Raw genomic sequence first — 26,558 nt, forward strand, 5'->3', positions numbered from 1 at the left:
ATATCAGAGCCAGCCAAATAAAAGTAGCGCATTTTAAAATAAAATTGACTTTAATGAAACCACGGATCCGTGATAAGTTTTGTGATCCGTCTCGCCACTAGTGTAGTAGCACTGATCACTTTGAGGGGGGGATAAAAAATTATTAAGCAGAGGCAGGGATACATTGAACAGAAAGGGGGAAATCCCACGCATCCCCCCCTAAGTTTACTCAAGTGGAAGAATGTGACTAATAAACTTAGGCCTACTAACACTATGCATTATATTTTGAAAAAGAAGTAGATTAACTTAATATCAAAACCTTACATTTTCTCTGGAATCAATGATAAATACATGTCTGACCGTGTCGGACATAAATAGGTTACATGTCCGACATCTAGTGTATATATCTATGCCTTCGCACGACGGTGTAATTTACTTCCGGGTAAAGATAGGATCAGTCAAATGAAATACAATAAACGTACAAATAAATATTACAATTAAAAAAACGATCGGAAATGTCGTCCAATTTTCTAATACTATTATTTGATGACAACAATACATTTGGAAAACAAAATACAGCCATTTCTGCTTTTTTTCTTTTAAACAAAAAACAAAGCTGCACCCTTTTTTAAATTTCATCTTTTATTCCGAATTAGAATAATGAATGAACGAAAAAGTACACGGACCAGTTGCCTATATCTTGCCTTGTTTTTGAATACATAAATCAAATAGTGTAAAAAACATTTCAGAGAAAGTTTTTCTCAATCTTTTCCACTGGCCGAATTGTATTTTTAATATTTATAATGGAAACAGATAGGCATTGGGCATTATTTGCACGAAACTATTTTTCTCAGACAATCTGGTATTATCATGATAAGCAATTATCTTTGTTTTTAAAAGTACATTTAAACACAGCACGCCACAGGAAAAGTGTTCAAAAACATCTCCTCCATAACAAATATTTCTATAGATTGAATATAAATAAATGTTGTAACTTCTCAGTAATGATTTCATGTTTAAGTGTTTAGGCTAATTCAATTAATTTGAATGGCATATTTAATCTAAATGTTTATATCAGAAGTAAAACATAGTTTAAATAAATAAAATAATGATTTAAACTGTTATTTGCGTCAGTTTCACTAAACGGCCCAACGCGCTCGATCGCGCGGACAGAAGGGATGGATATTTGCTTCAAGTGATAGGCTTGGTGAGTGAAATTATATTTTGTATTATCTTTATGTACATGTGTACCGTATACTGTATGTCTTTAGATTTTCTGTCTAAAAGTGACCAAAAAGACATTTAACTCCAGCTCACCATCGATGTCGCCAAACTGCTCCATCTGCAAAACGTTCGTACGCATGGGTCAGAGTTTGCGTGCAGGTGCGCAAATTTTGCCATCAAGTTTGTTTTTATAAATCACAACTTATGCGTCGGAAGTGGCGTACGCCTCTTTCAGGGCCTGTTTTGTGCGTACGCAACGGTTATAAATGAGGCCCCTGATCTTTACTCATCTCACTTGAACAAAATAAATGCAGTAATAGAAAGCATAGAAACGCACAGGTGAAATACACTGAAAATTATGTGCATTTAAAAATGTGGTCGGGTTGAAGTCATCCCTCCGGATCTTCTGCATACAGCCCGTACCGCAGCGTCAACGGGGAATGCATGAAAGCTGACTTCTCTGTTGTAACGTGACGACATGGTACATAACGGTACACAACGATGAAGTGCTGAGGCTGTCACACTCTGAAAGGCAAGTCGCCTCTCTTGAATCCTAAAAACACTCATTGTGAAAAATATCTCTGTGGTAATGGAACTCGGTCGCTGTTGTCTCTCGCTCTCTCTGTCTCCCGCTCTCGCTGTCAGATCACCGGAAGCACTGGCGCGCACACTCAAGTTCGGATGTCAACGGTCGCCGTGCACGGAGCGAATTGAGTGACACTATACGACCAACGTTTACGTTTGTTGCTCAGCTAAACAAAATTTGAAATCAATTAAAAATAAAAAAAAGTAAACAAAAACATTTAAAAGTATAAACTTAAAAATACTAGGGCCTACATTGATTTGGCTATTTCTCCACATAAATTTGTTTTGCAAGTTTTGTCTCTGCGTGATTTGAACGCAATTTGTTTTTCAGTAGCATCACACCAGCCAGAATGCACAACTCAAATCAACAGTTTGCTGTAGGCTACTATATTAGATATGTGAAGATTTAAATTCTGATCTACTCTGGACAAGCGTTCTTCTTCCGACTCTCCTGCCTCTTTAAACATTAAATAACGAATTAATATGATCAAATATATATATATATATATATATATATATATATATATATATATATATATTATTAAAATAATTACAATTATCGGATTGTACGGAAGCCCTGAACCACAGCAGGAAAAAAAATCCGGGTTTTTTCTACAATTACGAGAATAAAGTCGTATCATTTCGAGAATAAAGTCGAAATATTTCAACTTTATTCTCGAAATATTTCGATTTTAATCTCGAAATAATTCGAATTTATTCTCGTAATGTTAGATTTTTATTTTCAGATTATTATTATTTATTTTTATTTTCTTTTAGGTTCAGGGCATCCGTAAAAACATGTAATAGGCTACATAACAGTTGAAATGAAAGTGATCACATTGATAATATTAAGGAAATAAAGACAAACCTGAGTGTTGATTTCTGTGTGTGTCTTCTGTCCAACTCCAGACGTCTAAACAGTAAGTGAAACCTCTCTGCTTTTATCAGGCTTGTTGGACTGCAGGCAGCGCTGCGACCAGTGGCGGGCTTAAGATAGAGGCATAGGTAGGCGGCTGCTTGGGGCCCCCGAACAGCGGTCAAAGTAGGGGGGCCCCCAACCAACCTCGAAAAAAAGAAAAGAAAAAGCCCCTTATCATCACGAACGCTTCAAAAGCATGGTACATTTTATTCAAATTCTTAAGAAATACGTTGAAACGTTGAAGTAGTAGTTAAAATGTCCAGTTCCTTACACATACACCTCCTACTTTCACAATGAAATGGACTAGTCCGTAATGGTGCGCTGCGCGAAAGATAAACACGCCGTGACACAGGAGGACTGGGAAGAACACAAACACGGGCTGCGACATATGGTTGGAAACTGTATGGTTGAAAACGATGTTTCATATCGGTCGATATCGATAATTATTGATATTTTTATGACCTATTTAAAATAAGGACCAGGAGACTTATGTATTATATATATTTTTTAGATTACATAAAAATAAAATTAACCTTAAAAAAATTTAACTTAACCTTCCTCTGATTATAATCTTCTCAGTTATAAAGGCAGAAATGTCAACACAACCATGGAAAACACTCAAATAATTCAAATGTAAACATAAGTCTAAAATCACAATGAACACTTAGGCCTATGTCTTAACGTTAAGGTGCAAAAATAAAGAATACGTGAGAAATGCATTAGAGTGTAATAAAATAGTGCAAAGTGTTAAATATAAACACAGAGAAACCAACGACGGTCTTGCATAACTTACAGACGACATTTATAAAATCAAAAAAACTGTCTGACGAGCTGACTTTTCCTGTTTTATCAACAATCGCTGCGGCACTCATTTTCCACTCCACGCCGGTTCTTTTTTATTATTTTTTATTTTTTTTATTTTTTTATTGAATTTTCAAAATTACAGAATTTGATATCAAGTTCTTGACACTTTTCTTTTCATTTGTATGAAGTAAGACAGATGACAAATTTAAGACTAGGTTGCAGTTCATTTTAACACCTAAATTGAGACATCTCATACCAAAAGATTGAAGAACAGGGACAGTCAAAAAATAAGTGCACAATAGACTCTCTTTCACAATTACAAAAACAACAATTGTAATCAATATCCAGATGAAAACGCTCTAATGTGTCTTTCACATGATATATTCTGTGAGCAATTTTAAAAGACACTTCTTTGGTTTTATTTGATACACAATACCGACTAAGAACTCCCCAAAAAGTTGCAGAGAGATTGATCCATTTATGGTCGTGTCTTATTGTCTAAATCTGAAGGTTTATCAAGATCTGCGTATATCTTTGTACCCAAGACATTTACCAAAGAGTTTGACAAGTTTGATTTTGTTTGAAAAAAAAAAAAAAAAAAACTCATTATTTAAAGAAAAGTATATTATGCAATCCACATGATCAGGGTGGTTTGAATGTTGTGGATTCTGCAACTTTGAACAGCACTTTTAAAATAAATTGGCTAAAATGTTTTATTAAGAATAATTTCTCTATGTGGAATATTTTCCCGAACTATTTAATGAATCAACTTGGTGGTATGAATTTTTTCCTTAGATGCAGTCTTGATATCAACAAAATACCTCTTTGTTTATCTAATTTTCACAAGCAAGTCTTTTTGACATGGTGTTTGGCTTTTAAACATAACTTCTCTCCTCACTCCTCTTTTATTTGGAATAATAAGTATATTACACACCGAAGAAACATTATATTTAAGACATTGGTTTGAGTCTGATATACTATTAGTTAGTCAGTTGTTGAATTCTGATGGTCAGTTTTTGAGTATTACTGAACTATGTCTGATATTTAAGTGTCATATTTCTGTTAAAGAATATTGTATTGTCATGAATCTATTTCTGCCAAAACTTTATCTCTATTCAGAAACCAGGGCTCTAGGGGTTACACTGCAAGTAAAGTCTCCAAACATTTGTTTTTAGATAAACTTGATTTAATTAATGATTAATGCAGTAACCAATTGATTAGATCTCTTTTTGTCCGGTTCTGTTACTGAAGAATCCAACTCGAGACAACGATATGGCCCAACCATACTGTCACATGACCGGCTGTTAGCGTGTCACCCGGTCACCCCCTACGTTGCTAGGTTACCAGAGAGTGAGTGCCTTTGCTCATGCAACCAAACTTGCTTCGCAACCTCTGGTTTCTTCCGACGAAGAAAAAAAAATGATCAAATGCATTTTTTATTGATATTGATTAGTGTCTATCGCGATACATATCGTTATCGTTTTATCGCCCAGCCCTAGCCGATATGGGCCTACAGCATATTTGTCAGTTGGTGCTATGTAGAGCCATAAGAGTCTATTGTGGGGGCCCTGGAATATTTTCTTATAGGGGGCAAAAAGTTGAGAACCACGTTATCTTCACTGTAATACACTGTGCTCTGTTAAAAAAAACAAACAAATAAACGGAATTTACAGAAAATAACTGATTTTTTTTTCCAGGTTGTTTTCTTTTATTTCAAATTGTAGTCAAAACTCTGTAAAATGATCTCTAAACTCGTCTGTTTTAAGTATTATGACATTAATGATAAAGGACAGTAACTTACTATTTTATACAGAAAAAAATACTGTATTTTTATACAGTACTTTTCTGTTTTCTTAAATTACATACAAATGTAGCCTATGTAAAATTACAAATATCATCTGTAATTAATACAATAATGAATTAGATGATAAGTTAGATGATAAAACAGTCAAATGACTGGCAGCAACGGCTACCAAACAAAACCCTTAAAATTACAGTAAAATCTCCTTGTGAAAACACGTCACATGACATTAAACATTAAACACTAACAGATCTCTCTAGATCTCAGCAACTTGACTTATTTCAGTCCAGTTTGACTTTATTTCTTTCATACAAACCTTCTTATTGAGAATTTATTGAAAATAATTAAGTTTATCCATTATGGTGGGCAGTGTTTGCTTTAGTTTGGCTCTTGCCAAAATAAATATCAGTTTTTCTCTGGCTGCTGTAACTGTGTGTTTGTTATGGCAAAAGTTGCAAAAGTTGGTTAATTATTGATGGTGATACAATCATCATCAAGTGGCCTTATTCACTAATCTCATCCAGAGTCTGATCTAAGAGTATATTAACAGTTATTTATAGCAGCCTTATGTTATGAAGTAATGACAGTCAGAAATTATGTTTTTTTTTTTATTATTATTATTATTTATTATATAAAGTGTTTCAAGCTGGGTCTTTCAGACTCACACAAACATCAATAATCCGCGTATGAATCTCAACAATGGTGATGTCACATTCACCGCCTTCTTCCTCGTCTGTGTCTGCACTACACTTCCCAGAATCCTTCATCACCTTCACCTGCACATCGTCATCATCATCCTCATCACCTGTGTTCATCATCTGCATCACCTGTCTTGTGTTCATCTGTGTGTGTATTTAAGTTCCTGGTCTTCACTTGTCTTTTGTCGGTTATTGTTTGTGCAATTGCACACTGTTTCGTGTTTTGTTTGGATCTTGCCTATAAATATTGAGTATTTTGTATCTTCGCTCTACCTTCGTCTCCTTCATCCACCCGTTGACGTAACAGAATAACCGACCAAACAAAGAGTCAGCATGGGAATTCTTCTCACCCCGGTTAACCCAGCTCACTCTCTACTCACCACTTTCCAAGACGGACTTTCTATAGAGGGTTACATCGCCGATTTCCTGGAACTCTCTGCTGGGGTAAGCTGGTCAGATGATGTCTTTAAATCGGTCTTTTGGTTGGGCTTAGACAATCATCTGCACCAGCAAGTCTGTCAAGTCAAGTAACTGGCGAAGGTTCCTGGAACCTTATTACACTAGTCTGACCTTGTTGCAGTCCAGATCGAAGCTCCTGTCTGTTTTTTGCGTAATGATGATGAACCCGGAGAAGCTCGACTGAACTCGCTTCACGCGTCGAATCAAAGCACAATCACCCTCCCACGTCCTCCTTCTCCTCCACCCTCAAACTTGTGCACCGCAAACCACTCGCAATATATGGGCAAAATAAGCCTTAAAATAACAAAGCAAGACAAAAAAAATAATAATAAACTACTGAGATTTTGCATTCAATGAAAGTCTTTGGTTTGTGTTTATGCTTTGTTAAATGGACTGTTATTGCAGTAGGTTTCATTTTTATTAAAAAAGTTGTATTAATGCTTTTGGGTTTAGCTAAATCTAAAACGGTTATTACACATATCTCAATGTTCATTTCTCGTTCTTCATTTGCTCACAATACCACCTGGTGGTCAAAGAGTGTAAAACAACAGATGCATTACAGATGACATGATGTGATCTGATACACACTGTATTTTTATATTTTTCACTGTAACATTTATTTCCACATAGACTAATCTATTTATATGAACATAATGTGTAGTTTCTGGTGGTATATAATGGTTGTATAACGCAACTGAATGAATGAAAAAATGAAACGAAACCGAAACTAAACACAAAATGGGTGATTTTAGGGCGATAATCAAAGGTAGAGAGCTATTTTGTAATCAGGCTTTGTTTGGAATGACTAAACAAAAAGATTTTCAAAAAAAAAAAAAAAAACGCGTACAGCAGGACATGTTGAGTGCGACACAATTTGGTTTTAAGCATGCAGTCATAAACAGGACAGTGAAATGTACACTATCCTCCTGACATAAGATAGTAATTAATGCATAATTATGATTTTTATTATGAAAAATATCCAATAACCTAACTGTAGTACACTGCGTAAGATAACTGTAAATGCTATAGAATAAGTTCATAGTTTTATATGTTATGTTTCTTAGTAAGATAAATCTAGTGGGGAGGAAAGTGTAATGAATGCACTATCGGGTATCATAGTGTTTGGAGTAACTGCCCTCTAGTGGTGATCAACATACAGTGTATTGAGGATCGAGCTCAGTTCAGAGTTCAGTAAAGAGAATGATGTGATTACACAACAGACGCTTGTGCTGTTATCTTTCCAGCAGACACGACAGAGCATATTCTCATAGGAACTGTATCTTGAACTTTAACCTGCACTTGTTGTCATTACTTTAGTAATGCGACTGACTCCAGCCAATACCTCTTCCTGCTTTCATTTTGGCAAGAAAGAAACGTCTAAACTCAATGAAACTTCGACACAGAGGTATCACGTTTCCTTATAAAAACCCTCTTTGTGTTTGTTATATGAAATGTAAATGTGAGATGTAACAAAACTGATGAATGTGATTAATAACTTTATAAGGTGCTGTAACGTGGGTTTCAGTTTATTATATCAGAAGCAAATCTGTGTGAAAGTTCTTTAGGTACAAATGTAACATGTACAATGAGATTTTGGAGCACAAACAATATAAAAATTACTGCATAAATTGTAAGTGTAGAGATTAACATGTTTTTCAACTGATTTTATATTTTGGACGTTTTTATTGTATCAAGTCGCAGAGAGCAGCTTATTTACATCAGTAAATCAGCAGGTGCTTTTATTTAAAGTGATGTTTGATCAGTGTGTGTGTTCATCAGGAATCAAACCTGTGAATCTCAGCAGATGTGCAGCTCCGACATGATCTCAGGATCTCAAGTCTCTTTTTCTTTTTCTCTCAGAATCCTGAGTCTCATGATTTGAAGAATCTCTTACAGGATGATGAACAGACAGACGTCAGGAGTAACAGAAGATGATCAGCTGAAGACTTGAGAAACGGAGGAGAGAACAGAATATCAACATGTCCAGCCCTGACTGCACAGGTGAGGAACACAGACAAATCTAAATCTGACATTAATGGTTATTTAATTCCATCAATACAAGTCAAATCTATTCAAGCTGTCTTTCATCATGTGAACTTGGGAGCAGTTTCATTGTATTTAGTTTCTTAAAGGGATACTTCACCTCTGGGAAGATGAATGTGTATTTAAAATAGGTCATTTAAGTAGAAGAAATGTGAAGAAATTTTTGAATTTGGAGCTTTCTAGACTGAGAAAAGCCAGAAAATGTATTTTTGGCTTATGTGGATGAAAGACAACAACTCCCAGAATGCACTTGCTTCGCTGCCTTAGGAGGCCACGCCTACCGGTAAGAGTGCGCAGTTGAAAACAACAAGGCTTACTTAGCCTACGTGATGAGTTTGCCAGGGATCTCTAGAGATCGCCCAAAATGTCCGGGATTCGGCTTTTGCGTTCTACAGTCGCCATTCATTATGTTTACTGTGGCGAGCAGGACGAGGCTGACGGCCGCGGGAGAACGGCGCGAGGCCGGTGGCGTCATTACTGAGACGCGCCGGGTCTCGCATCTCTCACGGAGGAGCGGGAATTTTCTTAGCAAGGGTAAAACGCACATCAACCGATCACTTGTTTAGCGTTCATGTAAACACTACATTCAGATTCACCGATCGGAATGAATTCAGTTAGATTGAAACAAAAGGGGTGCATGTAAACAATGAATGGCGACCGCAGAAAGCAAAAGCTGAATCCCGGACATTTTGAACGATCTCGCCCGCCGGACAAGTCCGGGAAAAGGAGGATGTAACCCCTACTTACTCAGCTTTCTCCTACTATTCAGCTTTCTCCACAGAACAAGAGCTTGCTAGCTTAGCTTCCAAAGAAAGACGGCTGACACTGTGTACATTCTGTGAGTGAGATCCCACCCTCTATGGGCGGGCTGAAAACATGCGGAACAACGCCTTCTACTGGCTGTAGTCTTTAGCCTCTGGCCAGAAAATCCTCCGATGACGCAAAATGACGATTTTTGCGTCATCGGAGGATTTTTTCCAGACAAAAAATACATAAATCTCTCCTCTCAGGGGGATATGAGGGGGGAAAGCATGGTAATTCGAAAATACTACAGGTTTTCTACTAATACAAAGCTTAATGCTAAATCCTGAAGTAACCCTTTAATCATTTTTATTCAAACAAATAAGTATTATTGTTTACGTACACAAGTCAACAACATATTTGTAGCACACAATGTCAAGTTTCAAGAGCTGAAGGTAAGTACAGAAAAAGTATAGTTTCTTAAAATAATGCGCAGTGTCTTTATGCATGAAGTCCACATGCAAGAGGTTTGTCTTCAGCTGATTCTTAAAATCCCCCTGTAGTCAATGATTTTATACCTTAAAACTCATCTTTGATCACAAAAATGGCATATTTAAACGACTTATTCACGACTTAAAATTATTCATGCATTAAAATATCTTATACACCCTTGCCTCATTTAGTATGTGCGGTTCTATAAATATGCAAATTAGCCCCGTCTCCACTCACTCACTCAGCTCAGAGATCCACTGGTTGACGATCACACGTTGATCTGATTGGTTACAAGGTAGTTTGTGACGTCAGAAACACCAGCGATTTCAAAGCGTGTTTTTGAGACTGTCTTTGGTTCACTGCAGTTTTAAGGAGAAAATATTCAGCAATGCTGTCGACTTATGAATTTACACATGGTTTGTCTAAAAGCAGATTAAAAACACCACATAGACATATAAACAACATTAAAAGCTGGATTTTCACCACTAAGGTTTTTTTTTTTTTTTAAGATTGTTGATATTAGGGATGTGCGATATTACGATTTTTGATCGTGGACGATTAAATTGTCTCCACGATCTGCTTTTGAAGAAATATCGTAGGATCGTGCATTCTATCAGTTGCTGTTCTGGCGCCTCCGTCTCAACATACTGAACAACGTGACGTATATTCACATCACTCGTTAATGCAGATACGGGACACTGCAATTTACAAAAGTTCTGTCATTATTTACTCACTCTAATGTTGTTCTAAACCTGTATTCATTTCTTTCTTGTGCTGAACTCAAAATAAGATGTTTTGAGAATATGGGTAACCAGTGACTTCCATAGTAGGCTATATTTTTTTCCTATGGAGGTCAATGGGGACCAGCAACTGTCTGGGGTTCATCAACTGTCTGGTTACCCACATTCTTCAAAATAACTTTTATTTTCAACGGAAAGAAACTTTTTCAGGTTTAAAACAACTTGAGAGAGTAAATTATGACAATTTACATTTTTGGGAGACCTATCCCTTTAATGTTAATAAAACAACAAAACACAAAAAGGAAATCACTCGCTGCTCCTGACTGAGAACTTTAATAAGAATCAATGTATAATTTATACAGTGAAGTCTATGTAGTGTTTTAATTTCATATTTGTTTAATTACTTTCTTCAATGCCACTGTTAAATAATTTGTATATTAAGTTATGTAATGTGTATCTTTGTTCTTATTTGTTTTAATAACAAAGAAAAATAATGACAAAGATTTGGCCTAAATGTCTTCCATTCTTTTTTATTTTATATTTTGTTACCTAAGGCTTTGTTTTTAAGATAGGGACATTAGTTTGGCTGTAATGCCACTTGCAAAATAGTAAAACCAACTTGAAACGTGATAAAAAAAAACGTGATATATTTTTGCCATATCGCCCACCCCTAATTAATATTATTTGTAGGTTCAGATTGTACATCTTTATTCTGAATCATTTAATTAATTAATTCCTGTAGTACACAATAATGTTCATCAGATCCACTAACAATCTGTGTGTGTGTGTGTTTATTTTTCAGTGGAAAGAAGAAGTCCAGATTTGGATCGCCCCTACTGTACGTTAAACTGATTTACAGTAACTGCATTATGATATAGTTATATAGATTTGATGACCTGTGTCTATGATCAGTTTTTAATATTTAGTGACACATTCTGCACGTGTATTATGTTAGTGAATTCTAGCACTTGTTTTTCTTTGATCAGTTTCAGAGGGAGAGAAGCTGAATCTGGTTGTGTGTGGAAGTGACGGCACATTAAAATCCTCCATATCAGAGCTGATCAGAAGATCAGACGAGGAGCTTCATGGGCGTCTGGTCCGTCTGGTGGAGCTTCCAGCTCTCGTTCAGCTCTCAGAGGAGGAAGTGATGCGTCAGACTCTCCGCTGTGTGTCTCTCTGTGATCCTGGAGTTCATGTTTTCCTCCTCACAGTTCCTGAAGCTCCACTCAATAATGAAGATAAAGCAGAAATGGATGAGATCCAGAGGATATTCGGCTCCAGAATCAACAAACACATCATGATCCTCATAACGCAGAAATCAGAGCATCAGACAGCAGAGCTCAATGAAGAAACACAAGCTGTCATTGAGAGTTTTGGAGGACGACAACAATATTTTGATCCCACCACACAACAAGTGTCCACATTGATGGAGAACATCGAGCAGATGGTGGAAGAAAACAGAGGAGAGTTTTTCTCCACAAAAACATTTTTGGAGGCGCAGGTGAAAAAACTGCTGCAATTTGAAGAGATGAAGAAGAAAATCGACTCATTAGAGACACATTTACTGTCACAAGGTAATGACCAGAACAATTTAAACTAAACTAGATGGGACATTTACTGAATGGACTCGTTTATGTGGTGCTCTGTATTTTACAACAGTAGAGGTGAAATTCAGAATATTCTAAAATAAAATAAACACATTCTGACTGTACAAAAACAAGGTCAAAGGTCAAGCTTCAGTGTTCCAAATGAAAAGTAGATTATTACAATAATCAAACGACTACAATCCCTTGGAATGGTGAGGCTGAAAGTTTTACTATAATGCGTTGCTTTGATCAAGACCTCTGTATTTATCCAAATGCCTTGGGATTTGGCCATACTTGACAATGGCAGACATTAAAAGAGTTAAGCACAAAATAGATCTCAATGCGTTACTTGCGCTGAAACACCTGAAGTGTGTGCACAGAAAGATGCCTTAGACAGCATGCGATCCTGAATTCAGTTCTCTTTAGCGCTGCATTGCGATTAAACGTTCATATATGCACTGAATTACAGCATTTTAAAATATCTGTCTAACCGTGCATTCATGCAGACATAGTTCGTTATCTCTTAACTCTTTCCTCGCCATTGAAGGAATTTTCTAGCTTTCCGTGTTTTCATTGATATACAATATACGACACATCTTCTGAAAGACTTACACCACACAGGCGAAGAAGAAGCAGAAACAAGTGATAGAAGATTGCTCACACAAATGTAAAATTATGCGATCATCAACATTAAACAGCATGTAAATCAAAACTGCCTGATGTTACAGAATGGAAATGTCGACCCAGGACGATCTACAGGACTGTGAATCTTTGAGGGTGTTGATGTAGAGACAGATTTTTCAGTCCCGCTCCAGCTAAAATATGTTACCTTCTCCCGAAGGTATGAAATAGTTTCAAGTTACGTGTCGCCTAGCCACAACCTATACATCCCAGCATAATCGCTCCTGATAAATTCCTTGTTATTAAATCTGTCTTCATGTTTGTTAATTTAACACGAAAGCAAGCAGACTACTGTGTGCATGGTTTGGCATGACAGAATGCATGCAATGTTAATAATCCCTAGCTGACATCTCAGTTCATCTCGATCTCACAAAGCCTCGTTATAATCAATGAAGCTGACTGCACAATGGATCTTTCATAACACTGTTTGCTATAATTAGAGGACTCGCCAGCGTACAAAATTCAGTTATATTCTATTAAATTCATCTGATTGGCCATTGCGTGGTGGGGTTTACAATATTACTCTAAACTATAGCACAAACTGTACACTATGTAAACTTTTTAGGCATTAAACATTTCCTCTTTTACAGGTTCAACAGAGAGTGAAGATGATCTGAGGATTGTGCTGCTGGGAAAAACGGGAGTTGGGAAGAGTGCAACAGGAAACACCATCTTAGGAAGAGAAGCGTTTACAGCAGAAACATCTCAAGAGTCCGTGACTAAAGAGAGTCAAAAAGAATCATCTGAAATCAACGGCCGACACGTTACTGTGATCGACACTCCAGGACTGTTTGATACTGAACTTACTAATGAGGAGATCCAGAGAGAAATCAGCAACTGCATCTCCATGATCCTGCCTGGACCACATGTGTTCATCATTGTGCTCAATTTAGGACAACGATTCACTCAAGAAGAAGCAACAACAGTGAAGATCATCCAAGAGACGTTTGGTGAGAAATCTTTAATGTTCACCATGGTGCTCTTCACCAGAGGAGATGATCTGAAGGACAAAACTATAGATCAGTGTTTGGGGAAACCTGGATCTGCTCTGATGAAGCTGATTGAAGCGTGTGGAAACAGATATCATGTGTTGAACAATAATCAGCCTGGAGACCGAACACAGGTGTCTGATCTACTGGAGAAGATAGACAACATGGTGAAAGCAAACGGTGGGAGTTTCTACACGTGTAAGTTGTTCAGACAGATGGAGAGAGAAAGACAAGAACAACAGATGAAGATCCTGATGGACAAAGTCAGAGAAAGAGAAGAACTGATGAAGAAACTAGAAGAAGAAATGATTAGAGAACGAGAGACATTTAAAAATAAAACAGAGCAACTGATGAAAGAAAAAGAAAACCTGCTCATGAAATACGACACAGAAATAGACAGACTGATGAACAGAATAGAGAATGAGAGGAAGAGTAGAGAAGAGGAATATATAAAAAGAGAAGAACGATATAAAACATTAATGAAAGAGAAAGAAGATCTTCAGTCTAATCATGAAGCAGAAGAAAAGAAGATGAAGATCCTGATGGAGAGAGTGGAGCAAATGAGCAGAGAAAGAGAAGAACTGATGAAACATAAAGTAGAGAAAGAAAGAATGAAGATGATGATGGAAGAAGAAAGACAGAATCATGATAAAGAAAGAAAGAGAAGAGAAGAAGAATTTAATGAGAGAGAAGAACGATTTAAAAGAGAAATGAAAGAGAGAGATGAGCTCGAGAGAAAGATGCAAGACGAGATGAGACAAGAACGAGAGACATTTAAACATGAAATAGAGGAAATGAAGCAAGAAAAAGAAAAACTTCAGATCTCATACAACACAGAAATAGACAGTCTGATGAACAGAATACAGAATGAACGACAGAATCATGAAAAAGAGAGAAAGAGAAGAGACGATGAATATACAGAAAGAGAAGAACGATATAAAATCCAGATGATAAGAGAACGAGAGGAATGGGACCAGCAGAAACTGGAGGAAAAGACGAGAAGAGAAGAAGATGAGAAAAGAAGAGAGAGAGAAAAACAGATTTGTGATGAACAGATTCAGAGACTGAAGAGTGAAATGGAGGGAATAATCAGAGAGAAAGAGAGAATAGAAAGAGAGAGACAAGGACAACTAGAGGATTTAGAGAAGAGACTGAAAGAAGAAATAAACATAAGAGAAGAACAACAACAAAACTTTGAAGAACAACTGAAGAGAAGTGGAAGACAAACAATCAAGCATCTATTTCACAGACTCCATCTTCACAATAAACTGAGAGCTGCAGATGTTCTTCAGATAACCAAACATTCATTACAGTCCCAAGAGTCTTGTGCTGAAGAGGAGCTGATTCAGACTTTCATTCAAAAACTACTGATGTTGAACTACAGAGCAAGATATATTAAAACTACACAGACTAATGAACAGGATCACACACAACAAAGAGACAGTGATTCATGTGAAGATGAGTTTGCTATTTTTGATGCTATTTTTAAGGAGATACATTTATCAAAAACAAGTCTGTCTGAACTCATTCACCCAATGGATGTTCAGATGGCCGTATTTCACTGTGCTGACGGTCTCCTGAAGCAGCTGATGGTCACTAAACTGTCCCAGTGTCAGTATGCTCTGCCTCTGCTTGTTCCTGATCTATTCACACAACAGATTGAGTTTCCAATCTGGACATTCAGACAAATCAACAAGAGCTGGAAGAAGAGAAACACCAACCATGAAATCATCAGTCAAACCCAGCCGATCTACAAGGCAGAAACTCCAATGGTGTTTTTCTTCAGGTTTGGCTCTGTGTCTTCATCCAAGTCTGGGCTGATGAACAGTCTGATCAATGAGAGACACAACACGTTCTTCCACAGGAACTGCCCAGGCAGCAGCAGAACCAGAGTCCTGATGGATGGAGTGGTGGAGATCGCCTGGTTCTGCCCCTCTGGATCATATAATGATACATTCACTGACTGTGTTGCGTTCTGTAATCTACACGGTGATGCAGGAGACCATGAGAAACAGCTGCAGATCCTCTCTGAACTGGCTTCAGTCAATGTTGTTATTCTGCCAAAACTTCAGAGGAATGACAGAAATGCAGCAAAGATACAAAACCACAAGGACTCAAAGCCACTCATTTGTCTATTTACTGAGGATGATTCTGCTGTAACTAAGTTAAAGAAAGGTAAATTCAAAATTGGTCTGAAATACAAAAATCAGTCAGATGTATCTGAAGAACTCAGAAGAGTGATAAATGATTGTCTCTCAGAATCATCTTCCACTTTCAGACTTGAAGATGTGTCTAAACACTCAGACATCAGAGTAGACGAGGAAGATGATGATGACTGCAGGAGAGGAAGAGAAGCAGCACAGCAGATGGTGAATTTACTGAAGAAGAAAGATCTGATAGAAATCAAAGAATCATTTCTGCCTCATCAGGGGAAACTGTGGCATCAGTGGAGTCAGAAGAACAAAGAACTACATCGACCTCAAGGAGAAGAGATAGAAATGGACATCAGAAGGAAACAAACAGAGATGAAGGAAATTCGTGAACTGCAGCATAAATCTGACATCAGTGAGTTTATGAAGCTCTTCATAAGACAAATTAACTCACATGATAAACATATGATGTTTTTCATTAAGTGGCTCGGCATCCTTCTGGGTGAATATACATCAGCTGACCTTTCTCTTCGACATCACAAATATAATGAAAAATGGTCAAAAGTCATGAAACTGAAAGAGAAACATGATAAATCTGAACAACTCAAAGTTGAGCAATCAGACCTTGAGAGAATATCTGAGGATCTTCAGGCTGCAGCCTTTGGTTTGGAGCACATCATGAGGGAGATCGGTCAGATCTATGAATCATGTTCATCTGTGAAGAAGCAAAAGAAAGGCCTGCAGGTTCACTACTCTTCTCTCCCGAGTCTCGCAGCAGAGATGATGATCTCTGGATTTCCACTGGAGCTGATGGATGGAGATGCTGGTCATGTTCCTCTTGTCTGGATCTCTGTTATTCTAGATGAACTCATCCAGAAACTGGGACACCAGAGAGTCTTTGTGCTGTCAGTTTTAGGGCTTCAGAGCTCTGGGAAATCCACCATGCTGAACGCCATGTTTGGGCTCCAGTTTGCCGTCAGTGCTGGCAGGTGCACCAGAGGAGCTTTCATGCAGCTGGTCAGAGTCTCAGATGAGATGAAACCACAGATTAACTTTGACTATATTCTGGTTGTTGATACTGAGGGTCTCTGTGCTCTAGAACTGGCTGGAAGATCAACAAGACATCATGATAATGAATTGGCCACATTTGTTGTTGGTCTTGGAAATCTGACATTGATCAACATCTTTGGAGAAAACTCATCTGAGATGCAGGACGTTCTTCAGATTGTTGTTCAGGCCTTCATGAGGATGAAGAAGGTCAGGCTGAATCCCAGATGTGTGTTTGTGCATCAGAATGTTTCAGACGTCACAGTTGGAGAGAAAAACATGGAGGGAAGGAGACGACTGCAGGAGAAACTGGATGAGATGACAAAACTCGCTGCTCAAGAGGAAGTCTCTGATGCAGATCGTTTCAGTGATGTCATTGGATTTGATGTTCAGAATGATGTGAAGTATTTTGCTCAGCTCTGGGAGGGAAGCCCACCCATGGCACCACCAAACCCAATCTACTGTGACAACATTCAAGAACTAAAGGAAACTATTATGTCTCATGCCTCAAACTCACATGGAATGATGCTGATAGACCTAAAAGATCGTGTTAAAGATCTCTGGGAAGCTTTACTGAATGAACGATTCGTCTTCAGCTTCAGAAATTCTCTGGAGATTTCAGCCTACAGGAGACTGGAGACCGAATACAGCAAGTGGTCCTGGAGTCTTCGCAGTGCCATGATGGAAACTGAGAACAAACTACACAACAAAATAGAAAATGAGGCAATTCATGAGGTTGAGGAAACTGATCTTCAAAGAGAACTGAAGAAGACAAGTGAAGAAGTAAAAATATCAATGGCAGAATTATTTGAGAGAGACAAAGGTAAAGAAATATTGATTCAATGGAAAACGTCGTTTGAAGTCAAAATCAAAGACCTTCAGGAAAACATTGTGAGAGAAACAAAGAGGAAATTAAATGAGATTCTTCAGCAGCGAAACCTGAAGAAAAAGATTGATGCTCAGAGGACACATCATGAAAACACTCTCTATGAAAAGAGCAAAGAACTTGCCTTGAAACTAAAAGACAAAGCAAATGATAAAGAAACGCTGAAGAAAGAGTTTGATTTGTTTTGGGAAAAGAGTGTGAAGAAGATCATCACAGACAATCCTCCAATCAAAGACATTGATGTAATGAGAGATATAAGAGAAATCCTCAGTGACATCTGTGAAAGTGCTTCTGTAGATCACTGGGGAGAGAGCAGGGATATTTTCTCTGTGCCCAGTTATTCTGATTATGTAAAGTTAAAGAAATCCAGTGGATTTCAAGGATTCGTTACAAATGCCATTAGATCATTTCAAGGGATGTCTCTAGAGGATGAAATCCAAATAAGATCATTAGTCACAGATGTTGCTCAGCAGACAGACAGAATGATTCAGTCATTTAACTTTTCAAAGATGGGCTACAACATCAGTTACATCCATCAACTCACAGGTTACATCAAGGCAAGAGTGATACAACATCAGTACGGATCAGTGAATTATGTGTTCAAGAATGAATTCTTCATGGATTTGGTTTATTCCATCTGTAAGAGAGCAAACAAGATGATCACTGACCAACACAGAAAGTTCAGAGATGCCAATGATCCAGTAATATATGTTGAGAAGAAGAGAGAAGAGTACTATAGTATTTTCCAGAAATACTGTCATGAATCAACATCAGCTACTAATTTTGGTGAGATCATCTGTCAGAAACTGAAAGAGCCCATTGAGCAGAGCGTCTACAAGAAGACTGCCAGAGATCTGACAGATGAAATGAGATCAAACTGTCCGTCACTGAATGGAAACAGATCAAATCTGGAGAAACACATCCTGAAGACACTGGCAGAAGAGGAGGATTTTAACAAATACATGAACTACATTCATAAACCCAGAGATCACTTCAAGAGTTTCATCAGAGATAAAGTCAGTCGGCACATCACTGATAAGTTCAGTGTCAGTGTATTACCCAGGATGAAGGAGAACATTAAACTCCTGCAGCAGAAGATCATGAACGCAGCACATGAATCTACTGAACATGTTGAAGAGAACAGAGGAGATGTTAGTTTGTGGTTGAAGAGTTTCACACAGAAGCTCTCAGATGAGCTGATCTTCTCTCAAAAAGACCTCAGTGGAGTCAAACATGATGATGTTGATGATTTCAACCTCCTAGAAGATGCGATAAGACATGAACTTCCTGCTATAATAGCTGACATCAGCAGTAGATTCAACACAGAGACATTTCCAGTAAAGCTGGACTATAAAGACAGACCAGATGAGCTTCTGATTGATTACTTCTGTCAGTGTTGTTGGGTTCAGTGTCCGTTCTGTAAAGCCGTCTGCACCAGCACCATAGAAGACCATGATGGAGATCACAGTGCTCCTTTCCACAGAGTGAGGGGAATTAATGGAACATATTACAGCTCAACACAGAATCTCTGTCCTAATATTTGCACAAGTTTAGTAGCAAGTCATCAGGATTTTAATACACCACATGGAAGGTTTAAATATAGAGATTACAGAAGCGCAGGAGGAGATTATGCAGACTGGAGCATCAGCCCTGATCTCTCTGAACTGAACTACTGGAAGTGGTTTGTGTGCAGATTCCAGAAAGATCTGGAAAAATACTACAGTAAAACATTTAAGGGGAGTGGTGAGATACCAGATGAATGGAGAACATACGCAAAACATGAAGCTATTGAGAGTTTAGATAAATACATGTAATGGAGCAGATAAAGAATGAGACTCTTGTGTCTCCTCTCAGATTCAGATCACAGATATAATCATCAAATACACCAGACGAGAGTTAAAGACAAGATCCAGTTCCTCATACATGATCTGAACTACAAAACAACTTATTTCTGAACATATGCCTAAATGATAAAGCTCAAATGCTTTATGAATATTATAGTTTATTACTAATCAAAACAGCTTAATCTCCATCATGAACTGAAAAAGCTCTGTGATACGAATATTAATGATAGATTGTTGATATATGATTGAAGTGCATATATGAATGTGTTTGTTAAGCTCAGTGCCGGTGATCAAACGGTTGGAGGAAAGTGTGAGAAATAAACGGCAATTTAAACATCTCAGAGCCGTCGATCTGATTTATATCAAAATTACTACTTCACTCAATAATGTCCACATCACTGAGGACACATCATGAATTTACTGACCTTGTCCAGTGTCCTTTTACACTTGTTTAATACAGACCTCGTATTATGAAAAATATAGTTTTGACTTGAAATGAATTGAAATGATAAAACTGAAATGATCCATAGCAGATTTTCATTTGCTGACAGTATTTCAGTCTTTACTCAAATTCATTACTTAGACATTACTAAAATATATCTCATGAAAATAATCTCTAATGCTGCCCTTAAACTCTCACTGATGACCTTTGAACTTCCGCTTCTGCCCAGTGTGTGTCTGAACAACAGAACTAAAGTCAACGGGACACAAACACACAGTGTGACTTTGACACATGAGAAAATCTGTGCGATTACTTGCAGAAAGATTTGTGTTGATGATTAACGAAGGCTATACAAGAACACATGCTTCAAAACAGAAATGCAGTGCAATTCTACTGGACTGTGTTAGAACAAGGTTTATAAAAAACAAGGCACACTATAAGTACTTGCAAATGAGTATAAAAATTGTACTGTATTAGCAACGTTTCGGCCTCACGACCTTCATCAGGCAGCACTAGGTTTATAAAAGTTGAAAAGACAAAACTGTTAACAAAACCACTGGGCAATTACAGATCATGTTTGTATCATTCTCTGTTCAGTGTCACAGAGTTCATTAGATTCATTTCGCACTGATTGTCCAAATGAACGAGTTATAGAAACTTGTTGGCGCACATCAGCTCTAGCTTTGGGTTCTCCAGCTGACCAGAGGATGAGGAAGAGCTGATTCTGATGTAACTGCAACACAAAGGATTTTAATGACACTCTTACAGTGGAAATGAAGCAGTCAAGTTAGTATAATTCAGTAAATGGATTTGCACTGCCGCATCTTCTCCTCCTTCAGAGTCTCATCATCACCTCTCCAGTTCCAGCGCTGGTTTCCAGTAGATGTTTCGTCTCCAGCTGCTGCTGTTACTGTGTCTCCACACATAAGAACAAATCTGTTAACTGTGGAGACATGGCTGTGGTCTTCCTGAACACTCTCTCTGTTATTGAATTGCTTTAGGTATTTACAGAGATATCCTCAGTCAAGTTTTCCCAGAGCACAGGGAGGAACTAGAGCTTTATCTGGCTATGATGGCAGACTTTAGCCACCGATCCGAACACCACAGATCATTTTCAGCTAAATCTGCTTCATTCATCTCTGTATTCAACACCAGATTAGTCTGTTACTGGCTAAAGCTCCAGCCGCTGCCCATGGGGCTGAATCTGAAGATGCTCCATTAGATATAAGAGGCCGTCCTATCATTTCCTTTAATGATGTAATAATTTCAACAAATCTGTTTGGACTTATCCTAAATGTAAATTCTCGCATGTTTGTAGTTTCTGCAAGGACCCGCACCTGAAATCGCTCTGCCCTCAACACTACAAAACTGCGACGCGAGGAAAGCCTCCATTACTCGCCAACACTCTCCAGCTTTCTTTCATCTCACCCAATGTCTATTTTGTTCATCATTTAATCACTGGACTTTCTCAAGGGCTTTCGGTCGGTGTCCTTTCTTCTCTGTCTACTCTGTAAAAAGAGATGTGTTAAAGGTCCCATTCCATGAAAACGTTTTTTAACATTAATATGAGTTCCCCTAGCCTGTATATGGTCCCCAAGTGGCTAGAAATTTCAGTCAGTGTAAACCGAGCTTTGGCTATCTTTCTCTGCCTTTGAAAAAATGAAATCTCAGACGGGCTGATCTTGAATTTTCCCCTTATGTCGTCACCAGATTGATTTTATTTCTGTCAGACGTCTACAGAAGTTCTTGTTTAGAATTAACAGATGTTTAAATGTAGACGTTTCATTGAATGTTTCATTTGAAGTCACCAGAATCGTGATTAGTGTCAGCTTTATTTGGGCCCTTGACTCTTTAACATTAGTTTTTCTATGGTTACACTAACTGTGTGTTTATTTTGCACATTTGAAGCAGCAAGAATATAGCCTGGTTCTACCAGACTCTTGTAAATTTCATTTGTACAGAGAGTCTGGAATCTCTCCATTGAGAAACGTTTACTTCCTTGTAGGCGGGTTCTATTGTTAAAGTTCAAAACTATTGGATCTGCCCAGAGTCACTCAGGATCTGCCATAGCCAATCGCTAACGTGTGGTCGTGACGTATGTCATGCGCCGAAACCGGCCGGAAACATTTACAAATTCAAAATGTATATTTGACACTATAAGGACAGTGATGTATTAAGTCAACTGTCGAAGCTGGGTCTAATCATTAACAATACGCCGCTGCGGTCGTTTCGGATCTGCCGCAAATGCTGTACAGTGATCACCAGGCTACTGCACGATACGGAAACAACTTTTCTGCCTCCTTCACTTGGTCCTCCATTAGTGCAACAAGGGGGGAGACGACAACAACTATCGGCTTTGCATCCCTATCGTTCGCCTTAGCTAACTCATTCACCACTAGAACTGCCATGGCAGTCATTTTGACCGGTTTGAATTTTATATCTGCAATAACTTTGTTGAAAAAATAAATACAATCCTGCTGGTACCTGACTTTTCCTAAAAGTGTCTGTATTTTCATTTAAAATGTTTTTCATATAAATTACCTATGTAAATTACACATAAGGCCAAAAAAAAAAAAAAAAAGAATATTTACCTATTTCGGCCATAAACGGTCATATTGACCGCACTGAATTTCGCGGTATTATTAAACCAATATACGCAACAATAAAATGTGGTAAAAAAAAACACTAAACATATTCAACAACAAATCATTTAAATGTAATGACATTCAGAACAGAACAAGAATGAAAAAATAACTAAAGCCAAAATGAAATGCTTTATAAGCGAAAGTGAATGTAAGCGGCGTTGGGCTCACGTAACTCTCTAATTAGAATCAAAATGTTTCTTTGCGATGTATTTGGATGCTAAACTATTCTTTATCATAGGCTTTGAACTTCATTCACGTTCCAATATCGATGGAAAAAATCATCCTCTTCACACGCATAAAATGGTACGAATTGTAGCCTACTACTGAGAAACAGAGCAGTGGAATTTTTATATGTTAGGTTGACTTTTATTATTATATTTTATTATGGCTATAATGAACAGTCTGCAATGCTGGAATATGGTGTGTGTGTCGGCGGGCGCGGGCGCGATCGAACAGTGGAAACATGAAAACATCTGCGTCATTTTGTTCAGGGCATCTACGAATATTATCCGAACCCCGTGGGGAGGAGGGCCACAACATCATGGCCACCAACAAAACTTAGCAAACATTGTTCTTGCTCCGGCTTAAACTTCTGTATATTCGGCAGTTTTGCAACAACGGACCGAATAGCTTTTCTCACATCTTTCTCCGCTGCCATTACTCCAACTCAAACTGACGCACTACATCAACGTCATCGTTCTCAGCCACTCCCTCTGTTCGCTGATTGGTCCTACAAAAAATTGGTTTCTGGAAACCTAAGAATATACAGCAGTCCCAGACGTAGTACTGAAGGAAAATGAAAATTGAAGGAAGTACGTAGGAGGGCGGAGCCAGGCTAGCAAGAATAGCCATGTGATATGAAAAATATAATCATATGATAATATTATACAGTATTGTTTATCTCAGCAAGTGTGTAATGTCTGAATGGTGACTTTTAAAAAGGTTTTTATGATTGTGGTTGTACAGCACGAGATCAGCAATGTTGCTGTTATCTGCACATTTGTTTTTAAAGAGACGTTGCGTACAGGATCTGAAAGTCAACACACTGTAAAAAGAGATGTGTTGAAAATAACACCGAGTGTGCTGATGGTATTTACACGTTGTGTAGATTTTTAACACACAATGGCCCTCATTTATCATTCTTGCGTAGAAACGGGCGTATATATTGGCGTAAGATTATGCTTACACTCCTCTCATCGCCTGATTTATGAAGCTGTGCGTACCTTTGAAATTCTGGTGTACGCAATACCTGCCCTTGATAAATGCCGCGGCTGAAAACGATCGTCATTAGAATAACACGCCCCTATATATTCAAGTCTCCGCTTCCCCCACGCCCTCATTTTACGCCATGGACACACGGAAGATGGCAAAGAAGAGAAATTTCTTTGAGAAAGAGAAAGCGAAACCAGGGAAGTGGAAAGAAACAAAATTGATTTCTAGATTTTTATTATTAATGACGCTTATTGTTATTTAGAAGAAGAACGTCGTTATTATTATTATTTGTATTATTATTATTTAAAAGAAGAAGAATGTCTTTATTTTGTCAGTCTGAATTATTTTTTTGGTCATTGAAAGCCTTTCATTACTAAACCCAGTCCGTGCGCACCTGCCGGGCCTAACCCTGGCCTAACCATCGTTTCAAAGAATAGTACAACGGCGAGCGCGTCGAGTATAAACGCCTCGTCCGTTTGGGGAGGTGCGCGCGCAGTCTGCGGAGACTCGCGCTGCGGAGCCAGGCGAAAGTATAAACAAGGCTTGAAACGTCAGGTAAAGCGCACAGGCTCGCAACTGAAGGAATACATATGCCTACAATTCAAATGCTTTGGTAAAGTCACAAAAATTAAACATTGAAGTCCATGTTGCACAAAAATAAACACTGAAGTTTATAATTAGCCTACTATGTTGTTGTTGTTTTACAGTGGGTCATAATATATCATATCTTTTAGTTTGTCAGTGCGTTTTGTGGTGTTAGGAATTGTTTTTCTGTGCATTCCCGCACTCAAAACGTGCGTACACCACCTCCTGAGCTGGCGTAGGATTTGAGCGTGCCGTACGCCAACGTCCATATTGATAAATCTCAAAGTCACCGTGGTTTTGGGTGTACGCTGGAAATTTGGTGTACGCACTTTTGATAAATGAGGGCCACTGTGTTGTGTGTATTCCTACAAGGAGATATAAATAATCAGTACTATATGATGCAGACATAATGATAGCCTATATATTTTAGCACCTTTTTTGACTATTACAAAGCATTTGATTGTTTAGAATATGATTTTATTATGTTAGAGGCAGAAACACAGTCCCGGGGTCCGTTCTTCGCACGTCGCTAACTCAGTTAGCTGGATTTGATTGTTGGCGATTTGGCATGATCTTGGATTGTTCGGTTCTTTGACGCTCATCCTAGACTTGCTGTCATAGCAACAGGTGTGCAAGCTTAAACCTGCTCGGGAGCTTATTTCATGTAAACAGGATTAGACTGCCTTTACTAAGGGCTGTCCGGTCCCTGTACGACCGAAGCAGGAGCTTGGTTCGCATTGCCGGCAGTAAGTCAGACTTGTTTCCGGTGCATGTTGGACTCCGGCAGGGCTGCCTTTAGTCGTCGGTTCTGTTCATTTTTTTTTTTTTTTTTACATTTTTTATGCATTTGGCGGACGCTTTTATCCAAAGCGACTTACATTGCATTCAAGGTACACATTTTACATTTAGTTCATAATTTCATAATGTTCATAATTTTAAGGACAGAATTTCTAGGCGCAGCCAGGGGCCGGAGGGTGTCAGGTTTGGTGACAACATGAAGCAGCTGGGATGGGAATCAGCACCTCCAAATCCGAGGCCATGGTCCTCAGTCGGAAAAGGGTGGCTTGCCCACTTCAGGTTGGTGGAGAGTTCCTGCCTCAAGTGGAGGAGTTTAAGTATCTCGGGGTTTTGTTCACGAGTGAGGGAAGGATGGAACGGGAGATTGACAGACGGATCGGTGCAGCTTCTGCAGTAATGCGGTCGATGTACCGGTCTGTCGTGGTGAAGAAAGAGCTGAGCCGCAAGGCGAAGCTCTCGATTTACCGGTCAATCTACGTTCCTACTCTCACCTATGGTCATGAGCTTTGGGTCATGACCGAAAGGACAAGATCCCGGACACAGGCGGCTGAAATGAGCTTTCTCCGCAGGGTGGCTGGGCGATCCCTTAGAGATAGGGTGAGAAGCTCGGTCACTCGGGAGGAGCTCAGAGTAGAGCCGCTGCTCCTCCACATCGAGAGGGGCCAGCTGAGGTGGCTCAGGCATCTGTTCCGGATGCCTCCTTGACGCCTTCCCGGGAAGGTGTTCCGGGCGCGTCCCACTGGGAGGAGACCCCGGGGAAGACCTAGGACACACTGGAGAGACTATGTCTCCCGGCTGGCCTGGGAACGCCTCGGTGTCCCCCCGGAAGAGCTGGAGGAAGTGTCTAAGGAGAGGGAAGTCTGGGCATCTCTGCTTAGACTGCTGCCCCCGCGACCCGGCCCCGGATAAAGCGGAAGAAGATGGATGGATGGAAGGATTAGACTGCGGCTTATAAGCGGAGCTGATACGGGAAGTCCAGTGCAGTGCACTTTCTGAGATATATATTTTTTCTCCTGACTCGTGAGATTGTCGTTTACATTATTTATTTGTTGGAAACGCACATTTATTTTCGACTTGTCGGAGTCGGCTTTAACTACAGCACAAACTGTTTGCATTGCCTAAGATTATTTGCGAGTGGCTCTTTCCTTTACACTATTGGAGATGCGGAGAACTTGATGGAAAGTGCTGTCTGTTGTGTCATTTGGAGT

The 26,558-nt window shown here is 38.7% G+C and overlaps 3 protein-coding genes across 7 annotated transcripts in view; 1 reads left to right on the top strand and 2 right to left on the bottom strand.

Annotated features, from left to right (window-relative positions):
* The window catches only part of LOC311078841 (GTPase IMAP family member 8-like), a 36,329-nt gene extending 33,312 nt beyond the window's left edge, over positions 1 to 3,017 (bottom strand). For 2 of the 3 annotated variants that reach the window (XM_084107857.1, XM_084107856.1), the window contains exon 1: positions 2,657 to 2,977. The gene's annotated coding sequence lies outside the window, so the exon portion shown is untranslated. Of the gene's footprint in view, positions 1 to 2,656 lie in introns of all 3 variants that reach the window. The other variant, XM_084107855.1, reaches the window with a different exon arrangement.
* The window catches only part of LOC311078910 (uncharacterized protein), a 427,873-nt gene that overhangs the window by 391,550 nt on the left and 9,765 nt on the right, over positions 1 to 26,558 (bottom strand). The window lies entirely within an intron of this gene.
* On the top strand, positions 7,688 to 20,000 carry LOC311078820 (interferon-induced very large GTPase 1-like). Its single transcript, XM_084107816.1, has 5 exons — positions 7,688 to 7,874; positions 8,330 to 8,470; positions 11,288 to 11,323; positions 11,472 to 12,059; positions 13,343 to 20,000. Exons 2-5 carry the CDS (start codon positions 8,449 to 8,451, stop codon positions 19,636 to 19,638), a joined length of 6,942 nt encoding a protein of 2,313 aa, XP_083963942.1. The 5' UTR covers positions 7,688 to 7,874; positions 8,330 to 8,448; the 3' UTR covers positions 19,639 to 20,000.

Source organism: Abramis brama, assembly GCF_963993115.1.
Source record: "Abramis brama genome assembly, chromosome: 1".
In the NCBI taxonomy this organism is placed as follows: domain Eukaryota; kingdom Metazoa; phylum Chordata; class Actinopteri; order Cypriniformes; family Leuciscidae; genus Abramis; species Abramis brama.